General features: G+C 45.7%; 1 protein-coding gene across 1 annotated transcript in view; it reads right to left on the bottom strand.

Moving 5' to 3' along the window:
* Positions 1–20,494, bottom strand: part of grin3ba (glutamate receptor, ionotropic, N-methyl-D-aspartate 3Ba) — a gene marked incomplete at both ends in the record, with an annotated part of 31,565 nt that extends 11,071 nt beyond the window's left edge. Inside the window, 4 exons of the mRNA XM_080836230.1 lie at positions 1,614–1,759; positions 2,169–3,318; positions 5,373–6,052; positions 20,042–20,494. Coding sequence (XP_080692356.1) covers positions 1,614–1,759; positions 2,169–3,318; positions 5,373–6,052; positions 20,042–20,494 — 2,429 coding nt within the window. The remainder of the gene's footprint in view (positions 1–1,613; positions 1,760–2,168; positions 3,319–5,372; positions 6,053–20,041) is intronic.
* Between the last annotated feature and the right edge of the window lie 5,492 nt (positions 20,495–25,986).

Below are 25,986 nucleotides of genomic sequence, written 5' to 3'. Positions count from 1 at the left end.
TGTGGAGGAGAATGATATTGATACAGTGTAATTTAATCACCTGCTCCGTTCCAGCAACCAAGATAGATTTTTCTAATCCCTTATCCATGCTCATGTTAAGTCTATTTTTATTCTAAATATGCTACATTCAAGGGGAAGGATTGCAACTAAGCTTATTAATGAAACCGTCAAATGTCCCTTCTGTTCATTTTTAATGATCCATCCAGGATCTAAGATACAGTATAAGTCTGAGCTGGTCATTATCCTCTAAGACTGATAACACTGCACCTTTTTGCCCCTGAGCCGAACAGAAGGGGCAAGATCAATTTACTTGCCAATATGCAGCTTTTTTTGTGGTCACATGACATTGACTGAAATTGGCCGTTAACTAATCAAGCATTTTATCGGCAAACCTTTTCAAAGCCTAATGGTTGTGCACACAACAGCCTCAGCGATAAATCACCATGAAGATCTATTTACAAAATGGCAACAATGCATAAAGATCTCTCTCCATCTCTCCATCTCTCTCCATCCTCCTCTCCCCCCATCGCTGTGTATACGTGGTGTGTGATATGTGGTGTGCATGGGTGCCTGAGGTCCATCTGTCTCGTCTGGACAGCACGTCTGGCCGCCTACAGAGATTCTGGAGGATTTTGGGGTCACTGCCTCAGTCTCACTCAGTCAGTCTTTTGGGTAGGAGGAGAGTGGAGACAGAGATAAAGTGATAGGGAGAGAAAAGGACAGTGGGAGAGTGAGATACAGAGAGAGTGAGAGAGAGAGTGAGAGAGAGGATGAGTTCCCTAATCAGGGACCGACAACAGAATGCCTCTCCTCCCTGGTGTTTATATAAGTGCGCTGTGGACCAAAACTACCCAGTCCTTCATTCCTGCCCCCAAAACAACAGCAACATCTCCACTTATCTGGCCATCTCACAAAAGGACAGAAAGGGAAGAAAAGGATCTGCTGCATCACCCTCTTTCCACCAACCAGCTCTGCCCACAGCCAGCGGATCTCTGTTCTGATTCAGGTCCTCTTTGTGGAGCTCTGTTTACTTAGATCAGGAACTTAAGCTCATGGCTGCAGGGGCCCACAGCCATAATATAAACATGGCACTGCCACGAAATAAGCAAGCCACTACAGCCAGGCGGGTCTTACGCCTTGCACAAAGAGACGGGCATCCTGCTTTGGAGGATTACCATTTGCTTTTTTTTTTCTGTGATTCCTTTAACACACTGTTAAGACAGCAGGGCGCTCCGTTTGCCACTGGCATTCTCATTTAGACGCGGCGAGGTGTTTGATGAGGGGAATTCACTGAAGGAAATAAATATGCTGTTTGTTTGTCAGCTGTCTGCTTTATACCATTACGGAAGCACCCAGAATAAACTGAAAAACATGATCCCTGTTTCACATAAATACACACGCACATGCGCACATATGCGTGTGCTCTTACACAAACACACACACACACACACACACACACAATAAATCTCACTTGGAAGCAGCAGGAAGAATTTAAGCTGTAAAAAAAATCTTCTTTTGCGACTCAGAACAAACACACACAGACTCATCGGCACGTACGCTCAGGCACACAAACAAACCCCCCGCAGCAAGGATGTGGCGCTCAGCTCTCTTACTTGAGTGTATCCACTCCGTCGGGTGTGGTGGGCATGTTGAAGCGCCGCATGTACTCGTGCATCTCGGGGAAGCTCTTTCTCATGTAGTCCTCTGCGCTGCTTTCCCGCACCGTCCCAAAGCGGAACCCCAGGGACGGATGGTGGAGCTGCAGACGGGGAGATTGTCAGTGCACGCAGATATACAGACACACACACACACACACAACAGACACCCTCCCACAAACACACACACACACACACACACACACACATGCACACATAGACAGAAACAGACATATACACACAACAGATGGAGATGGAGTATGCTGCAACAGTATGAGGTGTTGGTAGCAACTGATGAGCAGCATAGCATCTAAAGCTACCACTGCATATGACCTTGGGATTCAACTGAAATGGAACTTCTGAGGATTCTTTAACTTTGAAGGTTATTCCTGCTAAACTCACAACATTGACTAAAGTCAAGCTGGAAAGTAACTAGAGTAAAGGAAAGTAACTTTTCACTAACAATGACAGGTGAGTTTGTTTCCCTGCTCCTGCGTTCTGACTGTGACTCACCTTAGCGTCATGGATCCCTGACAGTTCCTCAAAGGTCTTCTCCCCCACCATGACCGCGGCCAGGTTAGCCGTATAGCTGGACAACACGAGCAGGCAGAAGATAGCCCAGAGGTTCATGAGGAAGCGCCCCGTCCAGCACTTAGGCGTCTTGCTGGCCACGACGCGTCCGAACAGGATGGCGTAGCACAGGTTGAGGGCGGACGAGTAGGAGAACACCCTCCTGCGGTTCCTACCATGGGGGGTCATGCCGAAGGGGCTGTTCCACTCGTAGAGTGTGAGGAAGAGCGCGGTGATGTGCAGCGCCACGAAAATGCCCACCCACATGGACCAGTGCAGCGGCCACATGAAGGCACCAATGGGCGCTGCCGTGTCCTTGCTGCGCACCAGGATGCCCAGACTGGTGGAGAAGAAGGGGCTGGTGAAGTCCACGACGCGGCTGCGTGCCGAGTTGATGCTGAAGGAGGTGACGGCCATGTCGGCCACGCCGTTAAGCAGGTCCCCCACCAGACCCGTCCAGCGGCCGCCCTTCCAAGCGCCGTACTTGCCGTCGCCCACGATGTACAGGTCGAACTCAAAGTTCATGTCCTCGGCCAGCTTCTCCAGCAGGTCGATGCAGTAGCCGTAGCAGCACTTGCGGTAATCCGCGGTCAGGGAGGGGCCGCTGGCACTGCCACCAACACCTCCAGTAACCCCGCCAGCACGACCACCGCCGCTGCTATTGGTTTGGGCCAGCTCGCGGAACATGAGGTTGAGCAGGTCCGAGCTGTTGGTGTGTGGGTCCAGGCACAGCTGGCCGGCGGGGCACTGGCCCTCGTCGTCCACCTCCCGCGTGAACACAAACGGGTGCTCCACCAGCGTCACCACCCGTAGACGGCTCCCGGCCACGGGCAGCCCCGCCCTCCACCTCCCCCTGGTCCGGACGCTCGGCCCAGCCTCCTGCGGCTTCCTCCCGCCGCCCGGCCACAGGCCCTGCTCGTCCACCTGCAGCTGCCCGTCCTGCCAGTGGGCCACTGTCACCCAGGAGGGCTGGCCCACGGCGTCCCGCTGCAGGCTCCACACGTGGAAGCGCTGGGAGGGGAGCACCTGGGAGAGGGCCCGCTGCACCTGCACAGGACCTGTGGCGCCGCTGAACGACGTGTTGGACAGGAACCTGAACAGAATGAGAGGGATGACTGCACAGCGGGAAGGATTGATGGACTACATGAGGTGATTAACTTTATGACTGTTTACATTAGTAGGCTGTTTCCTGAAGAGGATGAGGAGGTAATGACTTACTGCCACGAGAACAGTAACAACAACAAAAGGAGAATTGTAACAGATTACAGATTATTCTTTGAAAAGAAGTTTCAAGGTGAAATTCATTCATCAAGTAAAAGGGTACACACACACACACACACACACACACACACACACACACACACACACACACACTCACACACACACACACACACACACACACTCACACACTCACACACACACACACACACACACACACACCTGTTTTACAGGTGAATACAGAATATCAGTCCCCATCAATAAATGAGAGAGTATTTGCCTAAGCAGGTGCCGGTATGGCTGGGTCAGTGGTTGGCAAGACGAAATTCCCATGAGTCTGAGATAGGTTCCTTAATGAGCTAGTAAATAGTATATGCTCTGTACAACCACTGTTTCAGCAGGCTATCATAAATAAAAGAAGAGGAGCAGAAAATAAAATAAGCAAAGAAGAGGAGCAGAAAATAAAATAAGCAAAGAAGAGGAGCAGAAAATAAAATAAGCAAATTGATTGCCTGGGTCATTAACTTCACCCTCTTGGCCAAGGTTTGTGGCTGCTTGGGGAGCACAGGGGTACGTGAATTTAATTCATAACTCTGTGAGGAATGAGCTGGGCAGCTAGGCTGGTCTGCTGGGAATATGAATTGAGTTTGGAGGTACTGCTGTGTCCACACATGCGCCACGCCACGACTGATTTCATGAACACATTTTTCCCCCCTTCATGGTAGCAGTAGAAATATGGAGTCAGACATGGTTTATGTTTCCTTCACTTATTGCAAGAAAAATCTATAAAACATTTTTCAATGGTGCACCCTCATGGATTAGGTGTCTGAACAAGTCTTAAATAAGGCTGGGGCACTCATAAAATATCAGCGTCAAAACAGTCACCTTTGCGCTGCACCCCTCACAAAAACAAACACCTGTCCAGCAGGAAACCTTGAGAACTCTGCTGTGCGGGTGGTGCAATGAAGATAAGGTGACAATGTTCGATAAAAAAAAAGAAAATCTGCTTTTGAAGAGTACGAACAGATGACTTAAAGCTTTGCGCTCTAAAACGCAAGATAGAGGCTGCTCTTTCATGTCCAGGTGAAGAAACATTTAACTTTGAGCGAGTGAGCTGGGAGGTGAGACATCCTGATAACATCCTCGGCCCCAGCGGGGGTGGGAAAGCCAAATCCTGCTCTGAGCGTTCCATCGGCTCATATTTGTATTCCGGCTATGTATCGGTTAATTCCTCACGGATTATTGCTCCGAGTGAGGAATAGCAAATCTCCAGCTCTCCCGAAAGGCCGAGACTCATTAATTGCCTTTCCTTCTGAAAGAGCCTATGGTGAACCAGGTCATGTGTTGCTAATAGACACAATGTCATTTCTTCCCCCGTGCAACTAGCCCAGGAACGATAATGATCAGGCATCACCTGGCACAAGTTGGGTGAAAAAAAATTGCCCTTAATAAGACCTCTCAAAGGTCTACTGAGCAACAATTGCTGAGTGACACCTGGGTCAGAAATAACGATTTTATTGTTCAAATCATAGGTAATTGGTGTCCTATTATGCATCTTATTATATTTTATCCTTAATCTACCCTTACCTCAAAAATAAACCTTTAACCCAGATAAATATAATGTAATTAGCAGGCAATCAGAGCAAAAATACCCATGCCTAATTTATTACAAGCTCATTCACCTTCAACTTCCATCTCACCTTGAAACACAGCCGCCGCACTATTAAAAATCAAAAGGCAAGTAGCTTTCACTGTAATGTCCTTTCAAAGCCCATTTGCTGGATAACAACATCAATATAAAGGTAATTTGAATGCTGTCTGACTGACAGCTGAAACTAATCACTTCTAAATCAACCACTCGACTCAACAGACCCCCTAGTCTGGAGGCCCATCCTCATGTGGCCCTGATAGAGAGGTAGCAGGTCTTACCTGGCAAGGTACTGGCCTGACGAGGGCAGCTCGTGCTTGTTGGGCTTGTCGTAGCAGTTGACCATGTTCTGGATGAGCGCCAGGTCGGGGCGCACCAGGGTGGCAGCCGTCACAGCCTGGCCGATCAGCTGCAGCGCGTCACGGATGTAGAAGCTGAGGGGCTTGCGGTTGACCTCGCCGTACGCTAGTAGGCCCTGAGGAGAGCCGATGGACTGCAGCGCATCCAGGGTCAAAGGGTATCCTACAATCCAGTGGGCGGCAGTGGCGAGAAGGGGCTGGGCTAGGCTCAGCCTGTGTGCGGCGGTCAGCACAGCGGAAACGCACTGCGGGTCAGAGCCGAAAAGAAGCACGGCGGTCGCCCGCGGCGAGGGCGCCTGGCTCAAGTGCTGCGACAGCAGTTCCAGCATCTCCTCCTCGCCCGTTACCTCTGGGGAGCCCGTCAGGTCCAGGGGCTCCCAGAGGTGCCAGTGCACCCGCCGCCTCCCTCGGCCTGTACCCGCCCCAGTGCCCGTGCCCAGGCGCTCAGCTTGCTCCAGGGTCTGCAGCACGCCGCTGGCCTCCCAGCCGTCACACAGCACGGCTGTGCCCCCCTGCCAGCCCCCCCGCTGCAGCATGCTCACCAGCAGCTCGGCCAGGCCTGAGGGAGGCATCCGCAGCAGCATCTGCAGGTGGAACCGGTTCTGAGGGGGAGAGAGGGAGAGAGACAGATGGGAAGAGAAAGAGAGAGCAGTGTTGGGGAGAAGGAGAGAGAGAGAGAGAGAGACAGAAAGAAAAAAAAGGGACTGAGACTGAGAGAAACAAGAGAGCGAGAAGGGCGAGCGACTGGGAGAGGAAGAGCGTGCAAAGAAAAGAGAGAGGCCAAATCAGCACTTAACAGAAACGGTGTCCCCTCTTCAGAGCAACACAAACATCAGAAAGCCCCTAAACATTTTTTTTAAAACTGGAACTGACTCTTCATCCGGCTGGGGAACCTTTTCTGTAGAGCTAAGAAAATCCCTTTCATCTTCAAATGGGCCCGGACTGTGTTGTTCCTCTAACCTGTTTGCTTGGAAACGGCAGCGGAAAGACAAGGAAGAGCACTGCTTATGCCTTGAACTCTCCTTTCTTAAGACTGTAAATAATAAATAACTGGGGAATTAACTTCATTCTGCTGATGTGGGCACTTTTTGCAATACAACTGACTAACTTCAGAAAAGTGCTTTGGCTCTGACACGAAAAGCAACGTAAGAGGTTGAAAGTTAGGCACGTTAGTTTAAAGAGAATTCCTTTCCAGTCAGTTTTCATGAAATAGGCATAATTTCCCAGCGCTTTGGCAGAGACATTAAAGGAAGCCACACAGACTGCGTGTAAGGGACTTAAGGCTGGCTCAGGAGGAACCTCAAAACAAAAGGAACACTGAATCCAGGGGGGGATGGGGGAAGACACAGGAGGTGGAGGGACAAAAGGATGTTTGGTAAAATGTCACAATCCAAGCCAATTCTCCACACAGAGTGGTGGCGGCGGAGGCCCAGTGGGCCAGAGCGCTCCCCAAACAGGTGCTCTTTTGATGGGGGTAGACAGAGCGGACGGAGGGACGCTGGGGCTGAATGGCACTGCAGATTCATCATCAGACTGGGAGTGTGCGATCCCCGGGAGTGTTTGAACTCTGCAGGGGTGTGTGTGGATAAACAGCGGGCATGGAGGCAGCAGAGTGGAGGGGACTGCATGCAGGTATAAGAGTGTGTGACTAGAATTACATTAGTGCCAAGAAAAGGGATTTACAGTCTGTGTGTGTGTGTGTGTGTGTGTGTGTGTGTGTGTGTGTGTGTGTGTGTGTGTGTGTGTGTGTCATTGGACTTTCACCTTCCTCTGTATCTGGCTCCCAATGAATAGCACTTCCAGAGCGAGCGACAGGGGGAGGACTTACCTGAATGTGAATTTTGATGAGCTCTCGGGAAGAATGGAAGTGAACGAAAGATTGACTGGTCAGAAGCTCAAAAAGTCGGCTTTAGGAGGAGGAAAATGGTTCTTTTAGAGTTTTGACTCTCAGCCTGTGGTAGATCATTCTTATATGAAAAAAGCAGGACAGTCAAATCCTCAGCAAGAACATGAGTCAGATTAACTGGCCCCATCCTATGGAGCAGGGGGCCAAAGGCTGGAGATATGATAGATCTCCTAATAAACCGCCCGCAGAAAGATCAGGCCAACAATACATGTCCAGCTGTCAACAGCGTTTTCACTAATCCACCACTTTTAACACTGAGGCATTAATTTGCATTGCATTTAAATTAAAAAGCCGCCTCATCCAGTGCAGATTGGCATTTCAATACCAACGTGTACAGAGCTTTATGAGGGATTTGCATTAGACTTTACAAGAGGGAAATAATTGTTCCTATGTTTCAGCAGCAAGTTTCCCGGGCTGCAGGGTGGGTGGGGGTAGGAGGGTCCCAGTAATGGTCGCCAGTCAGACGGAATGAATATTCTGTGGTAATTTTTCCTGATAACAACAAGTTATGTTATGTGCATGTTCACAGCGGGGTATAATTGCATTTAATCACTGGGTTAGTGTGGTCTCCCCCCCACACTTTCCCATTCTAAATACAGAGCATACTATCTGTCACTACCACAAAGCACTGGGGCCATGCCTGCAAGTGAACCATAACATGAAGCATGCCACAAGCATGGCCTGCCCACTTACGCCATGAAATTACTGTTTATCTTCACCTACCAGGCACTTAGTGTAGAAATGCGTCCTAGTAACATTGGTAACACATGCGCACTATTTGTGCCAAATAAAAAAAATCATTATCCTTTAATTACTGCATATATAGTGGATGAATGGCTTTGTATATTCATTATCTCACACGCTAAATGTTATCAGGTGATGAGTCAGCTGCCTTGTGAATTATCAGCAAATAAGCCTTGTGGGTAATCATAATCTGTGCAAGTGCTTTTGCTTGCAGTTGCTTATCTGTAATAGGTAGATGGGTGCATGTGGATTTTTTTTGAGTTCCTGTGCAACACTTGGATGCTAAAAGCCCACTCGACAAAAACAATGGCCAAATTAATGACTTAATTCCAGGGGGTGCTGTCCATAAAATGCACCACTGCATTCTGACAGTGCGTAAATATTTCCAAGAAAAACCTGGTACAAAGTAAAACAAATTTAAAAAAAAATGCTGTGCTGTGAAGGCTCTTAATATGAATTTGATATAATTAACTGTGGTGTAGTTAAGACTTTTAAGTCTCATTACCATGAGGGAGAGAACGCGACCTGGCACAAGATCGAAATAAAATAATTGTGCATGATAAAATTATGATATTACAACTGAATTGAGGAACACACACTGTTAAAAGACTTAGCTGTAAGAAGTTGCTAGTAGTGCTTTTGTAGGATCCAAATCAGTGAGGTAAGCGTGACTCATTTGTATAAGATACCTTATGTTATTCTGAATGGTTTGCTTGATTTAGCACTGACAGCAGATGTTCCACTAAAATGTAACAAAAATATTGTCAACATCGCAAATATGGACAGCCTGTGGCACACCAGAGTATAATGAACTTGATGTTCAAATGATTGGCAGTGCATTGGGTTTATTTTGTGTGTGTGTCTCTGTCCTCTCCCATATAGTGTGACCTTTACCTGCAAATGCTGATGGCTGAGATAACATTGTTCCTCATCCCCATATACACATTTAAGGTAACTAAGCTCTGTCCACTCACTGTCTCTTTTCTTGCCCTCCTACTCACTGTGGGATGCTGCTGCATTCTTTCCACCTGATCTACCTGCAGACACCACCTGCTTACAGCTGCCCATTCCCACCAAACTATTACGCACAAATTCTACTATGCTTTTAATTCATTCTGCATGCCAGCCTATTTCCCCGTAATATACGCAAATGCCATCATTCACATCGTTTTCTGTTACATTGCTCTGCTTATCCTTATAATAGTAACCTTGTGAGGACACTGTACACCTACTAAGCTGTTCTACAACAATACTTTGAATGCTAGTAATCTCCATTTTTATCCACCATTCATTTTGTATATTTCACGTATATACCTTATTTTATGTTTCAAGGAATCATGTATGTAATATGTCCATATGCCATATGAGTGCTAATATGATCTAATCTTTAACACATGTATGAATCCATCAGCTTACTCCTGTTTCCCTCCTCTCCATCTCTCTTCCCTTCCCTTCCCTTTTCTATCTCTAGCTCTCTATCTGCCTAGCTCCAAGCGGATGGGTTGAGCTTCTGAGGTTCTGCTCAAGGTTTCTTCCTGTTGAAATGGAGTTTTTCCTTACCTCAGTGTTTCCTCTAGGGGGGTTCAGGCTCTGGGCTCTGTTAAGCCTAGAGACAATTTCAATTGTTTTAGTGCTATATAAATAAAATTTTATTCAACCGAAGTGCAAGGTGAGAAGGCGGCTGTCTCTTTCACATTGAAATGATGTATATGCAACAGCGCCATTATGTTATGCAAGGTCTTCCCTGCTGGCGTGAGTCACTTAGTGCAGGCGATAAGCTTTTAGCCAATTGTCTAAGTCTGTGTTGCCTTGACTCTGCCCACAAAGAGCAAGCATACTGCCAGGGAATCAGAGTAACATGGATCCTGTTCATTCCATGTTTACTAAATGATGAATAATGGATACGTATTGAATGAATGAATAATCCACTTTCAATAACATCGGCAAACAGATCATGACAAAATATGCATGATTTATGTGACTTTGTTAATGAGAGGGAATGACAAGGAAAGGTGTCATCAGATTCTCTTTCGAGGATTAAGGGCAGATGAGTCCTTTCAAGGTCATTAATGACACTCAGGCTCGGCGCTAAGCACTGTTTAAAGAGTTCATGTATGTTTATCTTGCCTATCTCAGGTAGTCACAATTAAATATACAGTCTGTGGTTCTAATCCAATACACCTTTTGTGAAATTAAGCAAATTGTTCCTCACAGGTCCTTCAGCCGTCCATTCTGGCGGTAGGCTAGGGTCACATTCACTGGCTGTGAACATGGGAAACAGACAAAAGTGCTTTAGGTTCCTGGAAGGGAGGGGTGCTATATGAAAAACCATTTGCCAGAATCACAGACTCTATCTTTCAAACTGTGTAGACTACAGGCAGTGATGTCCTGTGCAGTATAGGCATATTAACTCTGTAGACCACATGCAGTAGTGTCCTGGGCAGTATGGGCATATTAACTATGTAGGCTACATGCAGTAGTGTCCTGGGCAGTATGGGCATATTAACTCTGTAGACCACAGACAGCGGTGTCCTGTGCAGTATAGGCATATGCTAATAAGCATCAGGCTTGCATGCCTTGCTGTGGTTATTTTCCACAAGCACACAACTGGTGTTTCCATGCACTCAGCTCCCAGATCAAAGCAGTGTGCTGCATCTGGCCTGCGGCTGGGGCAGGGGTCCAGGGGGGCTGGGGTGAGGTGCCGCTCCGCTCCGCTCACCATCTACAACAATCATCAAAAGCTCCCGTTGGTCTCCTGTGCTAATGCTGAAGCAACACTAATGTCTAGCGCCTCAACTCACCAAAAGCGCGGCCTCACTGACTTGACCAGCGGTGGAACTCTCAGTGCTGTATTACAGTTGCTTTTAAGGGTAAGTTGTTCAAGAAGTGCATTGGTCTGTCCCGAATAGCATGAATTGTAATCAGAAGAGTGGCTTAAAGGCTTATAAGCCCATAAATCCTCAGTTCTGCTAGTATTCTGTTAGAAATAGAGTCAGCAGACAGAATAACGACACCTGTAGAACAAAGTTTTTTTTTTTTTTTTTTTTAAACACATCCAGTGTGCATTCATGTAAGATTTATGACATAGTCACTTATTAGGCCAATTAGAGCCTTAACCTGGATCAGTTCTTTAAGGTCACAGTGCAGTTAATTCCACTCAGTCATCATTAGCTGTATGTTGCATGAGTCACCTCCTCCATAACATGTATCCAGTATGAGGCTCTGTGTACATGCCAAAATGAAAAAAATTGATTTCATATAAAAAAGACTAATCAAATTCAGTAAAAAATCAAATTCACCTTAAACTGGATATGAAAGAACCCATGAAATATCCTATCGACATCTATCTATGTGGGGCGTCTCCCTCTGACTGGTAGTTGGCAGTTGTTAAGGGAAGAGAGAGCCTCTCCCACCTGAAGGTGTTTTATTCTCAAACTGATATCTTCTAAATCACTCCAGACTGCACATACCATATTTTACCTATCACGTTGCATAAACGTCAGCAAAGACAAAAACAGCCTTGCCTGAAGAAATATGAATGTGCGTTTGCAGTAATCACATAGGTTAGTGAAAATTGATGACTGCAGTTGTAATCTGACTATAACCGCCTCCGTCACAATTTAACCTACCGTCACTCATATTTGGAGTTTAACCCACTCTTGAGTGTGATAATGAACATGCATCATCCCAAAGGCACTGGGTTGTCATCAGTTCCATCTCAATTTAAATATAATATAAATAGACCTCCAATTTTTGTATGCAGTAACAAATTACACTGAAAACTCTGGATGATATAAGATAGCCCAAAAAAAAGGCTTTCAGGCTTTCAGGCTTTCATGATTAGTGTTTACAACTGCTCTAGTCAGTTTCGAAATGGCAAAATAAACAGGCGGCTGCCAGATTTTGATAGATGGCCAATCAAACTCAGTTGACACAAGACAAATTGGTACACCACACACATAATTTACTTAATGATGAACTTCAGGCATTTAAATACCAGTTGCTGTTGCTGGTAATCATTTCATATCAGATCAATTCTGGCATTAGCTGGGACTGCAGTCCCACTATGAGGGACCTGCTGTGGATGGCACACCATGCCAGAGTTATTATATGTCACACTGCTGGGCTCTGACCTGTTATTACTCCTGATAACGTCCCCAAATCCTATTTACCTGACACAAACTAACACAGCCCTCCGAGGCCATGCTGCAAAATGTCAGAGTATTAAGGGAGCATGCAACCCCCATATATTCATTACACTGCAGGAAACATTACAGGGCCGTAATGAGCTTTTCTAGGACTCGGAAACAGAAATATGTCTTTTAAAACTTCATAATAGAAACGATCCCTCACATTATGCCCTGAGAATTCTCCAGTGAATTCCACACTCCCACGGAGAGACTGAATGGCGCTAGAAAATGGAAGCCATTTAGGGACAGGCTGCTTTATGGATGGGGTGATTTAGCAAACGCCCTGCCCAAATTTTGGCGACAGATGAGACTGTCTATAAGGGAGCTTTGCAGTTTATCTGTTAAGGTTCAGGCTCATGACGAAATATACTGCAAGGTGAGGATGACTGGAACAATATGCTGAAGCAGGTCCATGAGGTTTTTACCATAACTTATTAAGGTAATTCCCCAAAACAGTGTTACCTCATAGAGCATGCAGAATCGTATATCTCTTTAAAACACTCACCCGTGGCAGGACCTTGTTTCCTGATAGGAGGGTGATAATGCACAATATGTTTGCTCAAGGCAGCGTCACAGTAAACATACTTTTAAAAACACATCGGAACCGAAAGCCAAGACTAATGCACGGCACACTTCAAAAAGAAGTCACACTTTCAGCGCTACCACCTTACAACTTCCAGCTTTAAAGAGACCCATTTTTCTTATTAAAGACTTCCCCTAATTTGAAATCAATTACCACAAGAAGCTGATGCAACAAACAGATAGAAGTGACCTAGTGTTAAAGGAAACAACACAAAGCTCCCCATAGGACTACATCCCTTAAATGAGCACTCTTTTTTTTAGCATAATGAGATGTTGTTTGATGCAAGATGAGGACAATGGGAAGACTTTTTCAGCTGCACAGCAAGAGTGTGAATGCTATTACTGCAATATGTGTCTGCTATAAGAGAGGAGATGGAGCCGGGAAAGAGAGAGAGAGCTGAGGCTGAGATTAGTAACCCTCCCAATGCCCCCTGGCACCAGAACTCAAATCAATGAGCAGAAGAGGGGTGATAACACTGAAAGAAAAAGAGAGAGAAAGACATACAGAGTGGGAAAATGCCACAAAAAAGTGTCACTAAAGCTGTTAGAAAATGAGGATGACGAGGAGCCATCTATTTGAGCCATGGCAAACTGGCCCTGTCTGTGAAAGCTGAAATCATCTTTTTAACTCTAAAATAGTGGTCTTTTCTTTTTCAGAAAATAAATCAGCAAAATGCACAGAGAGCCTACTTGGCATCTAGTGGCGTTTTTTGGCCGTTCGCATCCGTTTGCTTTTGAACGATGCTTTGCCTCAATTAGCAGGGACAGCAGCGGGCGGGGAGATCAGACGCCCGCCGCTCACACACAGAATCCCCTATCTTTGAGGCTCAGCATGCACGGCCACGACTCGGCCCAGTCTCATCCAGCCGCTCTGCATGCAAAGCTGCACTCCAAATGTTGATTGATAGCATTTGAGACGTAAAGGACATCGAACAGTGAACGCTTTGAGCAGTCCACAAGAAATCTACTCCGAGATCTTTTGGGTGTTTGAAAAGAGAAACAGAGTAAAAAAAAAAATGTTAATATTAAAACTTGTCGTTCTGGTTCTGTGTGTATGCATTTGTGTGTGTGTGTGTGTGTGTGTGTGTGTGTGTGACGGAGCAGGGGTAAGAGAAGCCTACTGGAAGAGGTATGGGATTGAGACAGAATCGTAATTCATGATAAATGGCACATCATTTTTGGTCTGCGGATTTATGATGGGTATAGATGATGTATCTATTAATTATTAATAAATGTTTAATTAACTTCTGAACAAATTCATCATCTACCAGGTATCCTCTGTGCATCACAAGTAGTCCCGTTCCTTCACCACAGGTAGATAGTACTGCTGCTGATAAGCCATACATCAACTCAGATAACATGGAAGACTTCCAAACAAGTTCACAAAGCTTGTTATCAATGCAAAAGGGTTATGTTATGTTAGCTCAGAAAACTCACTTCTTGTTAATCAACAAGGACAAATAACACTTGATACTAGTATTTACGGATGTATTTATATATATGGACATTTTGTTTTTCATAATTTTTTTAACAGAACTAAAAACCTAATGATGTCATTATGACTCCCCTAATCCTCCCCAATGCTCTCCCCTTTTCTTATGATTCATGATTTACTCTTTTTCTGATTTTTTGATTTTATTCATGAATTACTCTTTTTCTTTTCTATGTTTGACATTTGTCTGGTTGAAACTCAAAGAAAATGGCAGGTTTTGGAATCAGCAGTGGACCAAAAGTCTCCCAGGGGAAAGCAAGTGGAAAGAGTGAAGGATTGGAGGGAAAAAGAGATCTATAAGAAGTGTGAGCGCACCCCATCAGAGAAAAAGAAAAACCCAGCCGGGAACAGAGAACTGGGGCTTTGCAGTATATGTGAAAGGTGAGAGGGAATATCACTGTCTGTGTTCAGAGATCCACACATGCAACCACAGAGGAGTGACAGCAGGGAGATCTATCAATGCCACACACTGTAAACACTAGTGGAATCAGAGTCTGTGATGCAATTTTAATGGGACCAGACCAACCCAGGTGAAAATGATAAACAAGAAGATTCACACCACGGCAACGATTCCCCTCCTATCCATCCTTCAATCAACAGACAACCGTGTGTGAAGATGTCAAGAGAGCGCCTCCACTTCTCTCCTCTCCTCCATTACCATCCTCCCATGGCTTGAGAAACATGCGAGCAAAAGAACATCTCCACAGACGTCTTAGCAGGTGGGGAGAACTTTCTCTTTGCAGAGGACTGAAGAGATCCACAGTAGGCAACTCGTCAGACTGTCAGCTGTGATCTGGAGCCTCTCGCCTGTAGCCAGTTGCTGGGGCTCTGACAGGGTGGAAATAAACTCTTCCACAAAGCTGTCTCCATTTTTCTCCGCCTCCTAACTACATAGTAAATTCCGTCTGATTGGACCGATATCACGCTGTTTGCTCTTCACAGCGCTGAAGCTGGGCGGTGTGTTCTACCTGACCTTGAGATCTCAAAAGCGGGTTGGAAACACATTGCTACTCAACGGAAGAGATTGCAAGAGTGTTTTGGCGATTAGGTTTTATAGTGAAGCAGATGGGGAATGGCATTTTAAATATCAGAAGAATGATAAACATACTTGTGCAATGCATAATATGTATAACTTTCATGAGGTGGGCGTCAGTAAGTCTTATACTTCAACTTCTCCTTGTTTTATCTTGAAATGAGTTTCCTGTTTAATTGTACGACAGACAGATCAATTATAAAAAACAAAACCCCACATTTGTGGCACAATTCTGGTACAAAGATAATTTTTGTGATAAAATTTGACAAAACATATAAGGCGGATAAAGCGCCTTTTCTTTGGAGACGGAAGCCTTTAGATCTTCAGTCAAGCCTTTTTCTCAGAGTAATGGTTGATAATTGAAATATTCATGCTCCAACGAGATAAAGTAATGAATACAGTCTAAAGAAAAGGGAATGAATCTCAGAACGTGTGATCATGTCTTCTCTGCTGCTGTACCCATGGTATCATAATACATTTTTATGCAAATATCTGTTTCATTCTTCGCAAACAAATGTGTTCTATTATGTCAAAGCACTTTTTCGCTTTCAACCATGGAACAGAATAGAAGATCACTCATATATTTGCAGGTTCGCATGTGTCATATTCATTTCCATATAGACTCAAGATCCTACATCCAACATTTAACAGATGAAACAGTGTGGACTTAAAAAAATTTGAGGCACACCATTTCACCATCAAAGTGTGACCCCCAACACATCCGCATCAACAAAGTGGAACAGAATGAAAATCACAGTCATAACAAAGCAACTGTCTACCAGATGCTTGTGGGGTTCTGGGTAAAATGTTGGCAGGTTGTGGACTGTGTGCCCATAATCCCATGCCCACCACAAGGCTGTGCGCTGCCAGAGTTGGGACAATGAATCATCTCAGCATTGAGCTGGATGCCAGTTGGATTCATTCAGCTCAACTTGCGCCACCCTCTCCTGTTCTAGCATGAGCGCTGGGTGGTAATCTCAATCAGTCTTTTATTTTAGGCATGACTCGGTTGAAGGTTGGGTACATTGTTTCGTTTTATGCTGATGGTGGATAAACCACACAGAGTGTGTCATCATGAGCAAATATTAAACTGACGTCACAACCAGATCTTAAAATCTGATCACAATCAGTCTTTAGCAGACGGACAAATGGCAAAGGGAAAACAATAGCAAATGCCAGCCACTCTCAAGGATGTGGCTGCCAGAGCTTTCCTAATCTGCATGTAGGTGCCTTATGGGTGCCCATTGGGGAAAACACTCCCAGCTGACATAAGGCATTTGTGGGGAATAAACAAAATCCATCTGCGGCAGGCATAGCTGCAGGCTACCTCTAGGTATGGCTGTAAGATGCACAAAGAGAAATCGCCTCTTTTCTTTCCCCCTCACTCTTTCGAAGAAAGAAAAATGCTGATCAATTTGAATCTGGGGGCGCTGATTTCTCCAACGGATTCCACAGCAGGATGTATTTGTTGTGAAAGGTCAGCGAGACCTGTGCTAGGTGCAAGCTTTACAGATGGGTATTAAACTGCATGCAGATGGCATTCGCTCACCTAGAGATGGGTATTAAATTGTCTGAATGCGCGCACAGCCACTGCTAAACCCAGGCGCCTCGGCAATGCAGACCCCCTTTGACCCTTTAAGCAGCGCTCCGAGCGTTTTCCCTCCCCCCCCGGATCACCTGGCTGAGTCTCGGGGCAACTCCCCTCCCACTTCAGGAACTTGGTTGTCACAGACCCGCGTGGCCTCTGCCTGCCTTATCTCTGCACCGCACATGTGAGAGATTACAGGCTTCCTCCTGCAGGTATTTCACACTTTTTTACTGTTGTGCCCACGATAATCGAGCGATTGGGGCACAGACAATCAGTGCTGAACCGCTCCGATGATCGCCATTGTCAGGGGTGTTACTGCTGATGACTCTGTGTGCATATGTGTGCATGTTTGTGTGTGTGTCTCTGTGTGTGAGTGCACTCATGCATATGTGGGTGTGTGTGTGTGGCAGACAGACAAATTGGGAGGGATGGAATGGTGTCAAGACTACCTCCACGCACAATGCATTTGCATTTCTGGCTGTATATATTTGTTGTGTGTGCACAACTCTATATTTAAGCCATGATGAGATGATTGAATGGATGCAAACCTGTACGAACTTAATTTGAGACCTCCATAATATGGTCACTTACAGACTATAAGCAGAAATTAATTCTCAAACAGCCACAGCTGTGTAAATTAACAGCACAGAGTATCAATACATGCAGGATTTTCTAGAACATTTCTACATACATATTTTAAAATATACGGTAACTAAAGCCTTGTGTCTAACAGACGTGGTCATAGACAGCCTGTTTATTAAAAAGCATTCCTTATCTGCCCTGAGGCCTAGGGTCCAGTCCATCCCTCACAGACCACAGCAAAAACACATCCAGTGTCCTGAAGATAGCACTGATTATGTGTCACTTTGCAAAGCCTTCCCTTTGACAACTGTTACGGCTATCATTACCTTTACCACCACCTTTATTTCTCCTGTCCTAAGCAAGATTGATCACCTGGGCACCGTCCAAGTGAGTTGGTGTTTGGTCCTGCCAGACCCAACACACTTGTGTCTCTTTCACTGGGGAGAAGCACACTGGCAAACTGGGCCGCTAACTGTGAAGCAAAAACCTAATTGAAAATCACAGCCTCGCTGACAGTAATTCTTACCCTATAAAATCAGGAACACCTCTGACATCTTCATCAGAGAAGAACCATTTTAAATGCTTATGCGAGGACCTGGACAATCACAGTTTGTTTTGAGTTTCCGTATAGCCAGGTGCATCACTCCTCAACCTCCATATTTAGCACAAAAACAGCCTTTGGCGCTAAGGCCTCATTAAGCCTAATAACCTCAGCATAGAACAAGTTGGCCACAATGAAATGAAACTCTGAGAGGTCTGTAGATTAGAATGTAATTTTGGTCAAAGGAACACACTGAGTATTTCATGTGGTAATCTTTTCCCCCGTTCATAACGAGATATCTCCTGTGCAAAGCCACCAACTTAATGAAAGCCTGGCTTAGGCATGGATAGACTGAGGAGAGCTGGCATCTCCAAAATGAACTCAGCTAAGCAAACAGCCTCAATATGGAAATGAGGAATTTACACAATTTCCCACGAAGAAACACCCCCCATTACCTTAGTCACTATCACTTAATGAACACACTGAGCTTTTTGTTAGAATAGACCAAAGGCATTAGGAAATAGGTCCTCTCGTAAAAGCCTCTGCTGGGAAGTTTAATTAAGATGTACTAGCACCTGCTACTGCCGTGGCAAAGACCATAAGCTGGAGAAAAAAAAACTACCTGCCAGTACATCCTGCATGTTTCAAACTTGAAAAGCAAGACACAGTTATTTATGTTTTTCTCCTTACAGTTAGTGAATTAATGAGTAGAGAGTAGTTTCCCCTTTTTTAATTCCCACCACTTTTAATTTCATCATGGGCAATTATGTGGACAGCTGCATGTGCCAAATTCAATTCACCAATGCAATCAGACAATCCCTGCCTCCTTGAGAAATGCCGTCCTCTCAGCAGTGAATGAGAATCGTTGCCACTGACAGGAGTAAAAGATGATTTTAATTCATACAGATCTGGATAATGAATAGCAAAGGTGTATTTTCAGGTTCGCAGGGCACTATCTACTATGTGTTCACCGTATTTGTGATAAATATGCTGCAGAAAGAGAATTAGGGGTTTTATTATAGTCTTTTATTATAGTCTTAAACGCTACACCCAAAGAGAATTAGGATGTGAATTTTCAGAGCATGTCAACTATCATTTACTGCAGAGACAGCCTGTGACAGATGATAATATTTCACTCTACACCGCCTCTGGTCAGTCTCGCCTGGGCACCATTCTTTGGCACTCTGGGGCAAAACTCAGGGGCCTCTTTGTTCCTTTATGCCTGTGTGCTGGCAGGGTCTCCAACAGAGTGATGGATAAAGTCTGTTGAGACAGCCTTCTGCCAACAAAAATCACTGCAATTGGCTGTGCTGCTGGAGACCAAAATAACGGATGTGATTGGCACACACTGGTTATCACTGTAGAGATTGCTATAGGGTAGCCCTCCTGGTGTCTAAGGGCAAATCATCCAGAAGATTGCTATTGATAACCCACCAACAGGCTGTGTAGAGCTTGCAGCTACAGTTCTGTGGAGATGAGGCTGGGTGAGAGAGTGGAAGCCTAAATCTGGTTTGTATGGGGGAGGGATATGAGAAAAGGGTGGTTCACCAGCCAGCAGGCTTGCTGAGTGACCCTGTCTGTACTTGACGAGGAACAGTACCACACTGCTTGTGACAACCAATGTGTTTCATCATAAAATACAGTACTTTATACAGTAGTCCAGTAGGAACCTCTATAAGTGTCGAAAAGACACAGAAGACAGAAGCTGTCACGATTAGGGAGATAAAAGAATAATGAAATATAAAAGGTATACAAACAAACATTCGTGGAGATGTAAACAACTGACGGTAAAATGCACATATCCAAGGTTAATGACCATTAAATACCTTCGATTTGCGTCCTTACTGACGAAATATTCACAAGATTTTGCCCATTTCCACAACAGTGTTCGGACACTTATCAACGCAGCCCTCACTTCAACAAGTCTTCTTACCTCAGTTCTAAGTGGCTCTCCTTGTTCAATAATACTGATGAAAGGTATTTCCAGAAAGGAGGACATAAACTCCACTTGTATGAGCTCTTCCTGGGTCTGGGGAAATGCGAGGACGGCAGAGACTCCCTGCACGACTATGTCTTGGCAGGCGCATCTGAAAAGGGATTCAGGGTCTCCGTTTAGAGGCTCCCGAGACAGTACCTCCAAGCTCAGGTTATAGGGTAAAAAGTTGTTCCCAGTTTGCCGGAGATGGACGAGGGCGCGGTTCAGGGCAGACTGTATCCTGGACGGCTGACGAGTGGGCAAAAGCGCGCCCAAGCGCACGGTGTGTCCGATGCGTGCCAGGATGTGGCAGGGTTGCGGATGGAGATGACTGGGGTAGATGAACGTATGGAGAACGACTTGGAACCCGATGTGAAGGTATGCCAAGAATCGTGAGAACACTAAATTCATCCTGCTCCCTTCGCAACTGGAATGAGGTCTCGACAGAAGATGGCATCGCTCTCTTTCTCTCGTAGTCCAGTTTGCTTGTCCTCAATTGTTTATTATTGTTGCCGATGCCAGAAGTCCGGTGAAACGACTTGAGTGTGAGCAAATTGTGCGCCAGGCTTCGGGACAAGGAATGGTTTCCGCTGGAGAGACGAAGCAACGCGCAACTGCCATTCCCCCTGCTTCAGCGAGACTGCTGGAGGACAGTTTGAAACTACCTTCAGTAAGACTTGCAGCGGAGATATGCTGCCTTTGACCACGTCAGGCAAGAATTACTTCAGGGTGCGTTAAGATCCACACCCCCTTCCGCCCTCTGTTTTAAAATCACCTTTTACACGCTGATATGTGAGTTAGTGGTGCAGCTCAATGCACAAGCAGAAGCACTATGTCCAACATAAAAATTGTTTTGCTGGGACTCTTGTGTTTTTGGGCTATTCCCTTTTTCTCAATACCAGACACTAAACACAAGTTTTTGATATAGCTACAGACTCAGGCCCGGCTCCAGGATGAAGTGACTGAGGAGGCAGTTAAAATGGCGAGGGGGCAAATATTTGTATATAGTAAAACAGCAGTCTATCATCCTGCCATGCCCATTTCAGATTTTTTCCCCCTTCCTGCTGTTGGCAATAAAGTGGCGTTTTGACTAGACGCGAACAATTCCCTACCTTATCTTTTCCATGTTTTTGTGCTTCATGAACATAATATGAAATGGGAATATTTGGGGAATTCTGACCTTGCTTGCCGCCGGTGTAACATCTCCTGTGCCTGATGAAGCTAGCAGATCAAGTTCGGGCCCTCAGACATCATTGCTGATGCTGGGGCTACTGGGCTCTTCGGGGTCTCTGTGGTGTTTTTTTCTTTCTTCTTTCCTTACAAAGCCACGATCTGATATCCGTCCTCATTCGTGAACTGCAGCCAAGCTGCGTAACGTGGCGGTAAAAGTTAAACTGACTATTTAGCTAGCAAACTAGCACGAGTGTTAACGGTTTAAACTGAAACAAAAAAATCACACCCCTGCCGTGAGGTTCAAATCTACTGAAATAAATAAATGAATGTCTTGATAACGCACAACCAATATCGCTGGCCGAGGTTCTGAAATCACAGCGCTATGTTTCAGAACCAATTTGAATGTCGTTTGTGCAGTGGGAAATGAGACTGGATCAGATAACAATATTTTAAGGGGGGAAACTTCAGAGGAAGCGTTTCATTGCTGTCGTCTTTCTGGCTCTTATTTTTGTCCTAGCTGGAAACAGCTTAAAGCCAGCATATGCTGGTCTTTATTTAAAAATCATACGAAAGCATACCTTAAGCTGGTCTAATTAGCTGGTCAACCAGTTTAAATCAACAGCAGAAACAAGATTATGGTGGTAACTGATTTTAACTGGTCTTACCTGGGACGTCCAGCTAAACTATCAAAAAGTATGTGAAAACACATCTTAAGCTGGTCAAACAAGCTCGCCAGCCACCGTCACCAGTTTATGCAGGTCAAGCTATTTTTTCCTGTAGGGCTCGTTTTTGCTTATGTAAGGTAGTCAGGCATATCTTTGGCTTTTTTGCCATTAACATATGCACAAGCATTCAGACACTGATACAGAATGGCTATTTGAGCAGCCTGATATATGCACATCAGACTGACTTGGGGTGGACAAGACACTACAACACAAGGAAAATCATACTGGGCCATTTACAATTGCTAATTAAAGATACATGTAGACATTAGAGGGAAAACACCAAATACTTGAAATAAGAACAATAAAGACATATTTACAGACATAAACAAGGACTGGGAATAAATCACATTACAGCACGGTGGCTTGGTGCCTCACAGCAAGTAGGTCCTGGGTTGATGGTACTGGGGGCAGGTTCTCCCCAGGCCTTCGGTGCTCATGTGGGCTATCTCCCAGGCCTTTCTATGTGGAGTCTGCATGTTCTCCCAGTGTTCACAAGGGTTTCCTCCATAAAGAACCCCAATATAAAAACTTGCAGAAGAACAGATCGCTCTCCGGTCAGTCCCTGACCAGGACTGGACATGAGCACTTGGCTTGATCCGTGGGTGCCATAAAGGCTGCCCACTGCTCCTGGCTGCGCTTTAGAGAGGACAGCTTGGATGGGTTAAAGGCAGAGGACGAATTTCACTGGCGACAGCTTCTGCGTGCATGCGTGTGCGTGTGCGTGTGTGTGTGCGTGTGCGTGCGTGTGCGTGCGCGTGTGTGTGTGTGTGTGTGACCTCAGACACTCCTAGAACGGGCACAGAGGTGGGCGCTGTGCCCTCAGACTCAGTATTGCCCTCCTGTCTCTCAGGGTGAGCCAGGGGTCATCACAGAGCCAACTGGTTTGCGATCGATGACCACTGTCTTCCTCCATCCTAGCAGCTGGACTTGATAAACTAAATCAGACAGTTCAGCTACAGCGGTACACGGGACGACCCACTGACTGGCCAGCTTGACTTGCTTCTGGTGAGCCCCCGCCCTGTGCAGTCCTCGCCTGGCAAACTCGTGCACCTTCCGAAACCTTGCTTGAAGGCTGTGGAAATAGCCCAACCCAGACTCACCGTCTACCTCCAGCTCCCGGACACTAGGTCCACTGGGGTTTACAGTACTCTTTTGAACATGAGGGTTGTGGTGGTTGCACTAAGTAGACTCCTGTGCTGCCATCTGGTACGCCTATAGGACCAGGGGCAGATGCTGGTCTCAGTCTCGCTGCTGGTGGCTGGTCAGGATTGTTAGCTGGTTCAGCAGTGATTCATCACTTTAGTCGGGGACTGCATGATGTTATCTCTTAAGATGCAGTGTCAGCAGTATTTCCCATTCAGAAGATGTGTTACCTAAATAATATCATATAAAACTTTGGGAGAATGTTTAGTTTCTTCATTTAGGGTTGTCATTGCCTAGATAGTCGACTTTGCTTTAGCTATACTTATCTGCAGATAATACACCCGTTCTCTCTCAATCAATTTTAAGAAGCAACAGCCCGAGCCTGTGGATCTCAGTTTGGCCAAAAAGCATTCATTGTGTACTGTAGGGAGATGAACCTCTCCTACTCGCTGCCCGATTCCTTAACACTTTATGGGCCTATTATGCTTTTCCGGTTTGTCCCTTTGCTTCAGTGAGTTATATAGCCTTTTTGTGCAAGTAAACAGTCTGCAAAGATAAACGCCATAAGAAGTAACTCTCCTGCCAGAACCATCCAGCTGTCTTAAACTCCTCATTTGAATTCCAGTGCTTTTCCTTTGAAACAAGATGACACAATCTCATTACACAATCCTAATTGCCCACTTAGCTAACCAATCAGAGCACACAGGGCTCATCGGGAGGTGGGGCTTAAGGACACAGGAGCTTTAACAGAGCGTTTCAGACAGAGGGTGACTAGAGATGTACAGTATGAAAAAAAAAACTAAATTTGGGACAAGGAATGATGTAACAAATGAACCCGAAAACGAACATAATAAGTCCTCTTAAGATGTTCCACTGTAACGGCCCACTGGTGACTGATTGGTTGCCAAAAGACGCAAGAGGCCTGCTTGCAAACTGAGCTGGAAGTGGAGCCATGCTGGAAGTTCACAGTGCTCCGTAGTGTAGTAGGGAAAGGCAGCGGCATATGAAATTTAACGTCTCTTGTCTTCGTCCAGATTCTTTACTCTCTCACTTTGACGCCCCTGCTGATCTGCCGCTCCAGGCAACTGCTTAGTTTGCCTGTATGTACACGCCGCGCCTGTCTGTCATGCTTAATTTATATTTGCATAATATTTTCAAATAAATAGCATTTATGATACCCTCTGAAAATGTGTTGTGCTGGTTAAGAGCAGTGTGGGAACACACCACCACACTCACCACACAACCACACTCACCACACTCACCACACAACCACAGTCACCACACAGCATCACAAACACACTCACCACACAGCATCACAACTGCACTCACCACACAGCATCACAACTGCACTCACCACACAGCATCACAACTGCATTCACCACACAGCATCACAACTGCACTCACCACACAGCATCACAAACACACTCACCACACAGCATCACAACTGCACTCACCACACAGCATCACAACTGCACTCACCACACAGCATCACAACTGCATTCACCACACAGCATCACAACTGCACTCACCACACAGCATCACAACTGCACTCACCACACAGCATCACAACTGCACTCACCACACAGCATCACAACTGCACTCACCACACAGCACCACAACTGCACTCACCACACAGCTTCACAACCACACTCACCACACAGCTTCACAACCGCACTCACCACACAGCTTCACATCCGCACTCACCACAGTTTCACAAACACACTCACCACACAGCATCACAACTGCACTCACCACAGTTTCATAACCACACTCTCCACACAGCATCACAACTGCACTCACCACACAGCATCACAACTGCACTCACCACACAGCATCACAACTGCACTCACCACACAGCATCACAAACACACTCACCACACAACTGCACTCACCACACAGCATCACAACCACACTTACCACAGTTTCACAACCGCACTCACCACAGTTTCACAGCCACGCTCAATATCAGTCTTGTGCCAGGAGACGCAGATGATTTAGTGAGTATGTCAGTGATCCCTAGAACCACATTCACTCAAGGCTCAACATCAATATTCCAGATATTACCCCAATGCCATCTGGCTCTGCGCTCCCTTCAGTGACTCAGTATACATTTGAATTTTTTATGAATGAAGCTTCCACTGATCACAATTCACACTGCCACATCACGACGACATATAGGATTTGCATGGTATTTTGAGAGCTGTGGCGCGCCAAGCCTTCGCTTGATAAAGTTTATTTTGCATTTCGGTCCATTTGGATGTCTTTGGAGCTCGATTTGCCACTAATAATGACTTGGGTGTCAAAGACTAATTGAGGATTAATGCAAACTGGGTGAACATGAGCCATGTGACCCGTGAACAAATTAAGTGGGCTCTCCAGCCTTCAGTAGACGTTACACATCATCTGCATCACGCTTGGCGCACATGCCTGCACGCCTTCCCTCACCAACAGTCATGGACAATTCAACTCAAATGACACCTCTCTGACACGCTATACATTTCTCGCCTGTGGAATCTCCGCCCGACTCCCGATGCCGAGATGACCTTGATTTATTCATTGGGAGGTCTGCTCGACAATAACATGTATCTTTGTGATGCTTGTGTGGTCTCACCCCCTCCCTAGCTCAGCTGCATCAAAAACCTGTCAGATCTGTCAGGGAGGGAGCAGAATTGCGCGCTGTAAATACAGAGAATGCAGAGTTATTCAGGGGGAAATTGACACCGTTTCAGGACAGGCTAGGAGGATCAACCCATTTCACTGATGTGATGTGGCTTTCAACGATCTACAAGCATAAGAGGAGCAGTGGTACCTGTCATACAGGCCCATGCACAACACACCTCAAAGGCACGTGGCATGATTCAA

Source organism: Sprattus sprattus (assembly GCF_963457725.1).
Source record: "Sprattus sprattus genome assembly, chromosome: 4".
In the NCBI taxonomy this organism is placed as follows: Eukaryota; Metazoa; Chordata; class Actinopteri; order Clupeiformes; family Clupeidae; genus Sprattus; species Sprattus sprattus.
Note: the sequence above shows the minus strand (reverse complement) of the source record. Positions and strands in the feature narration are given on the sequence as shown.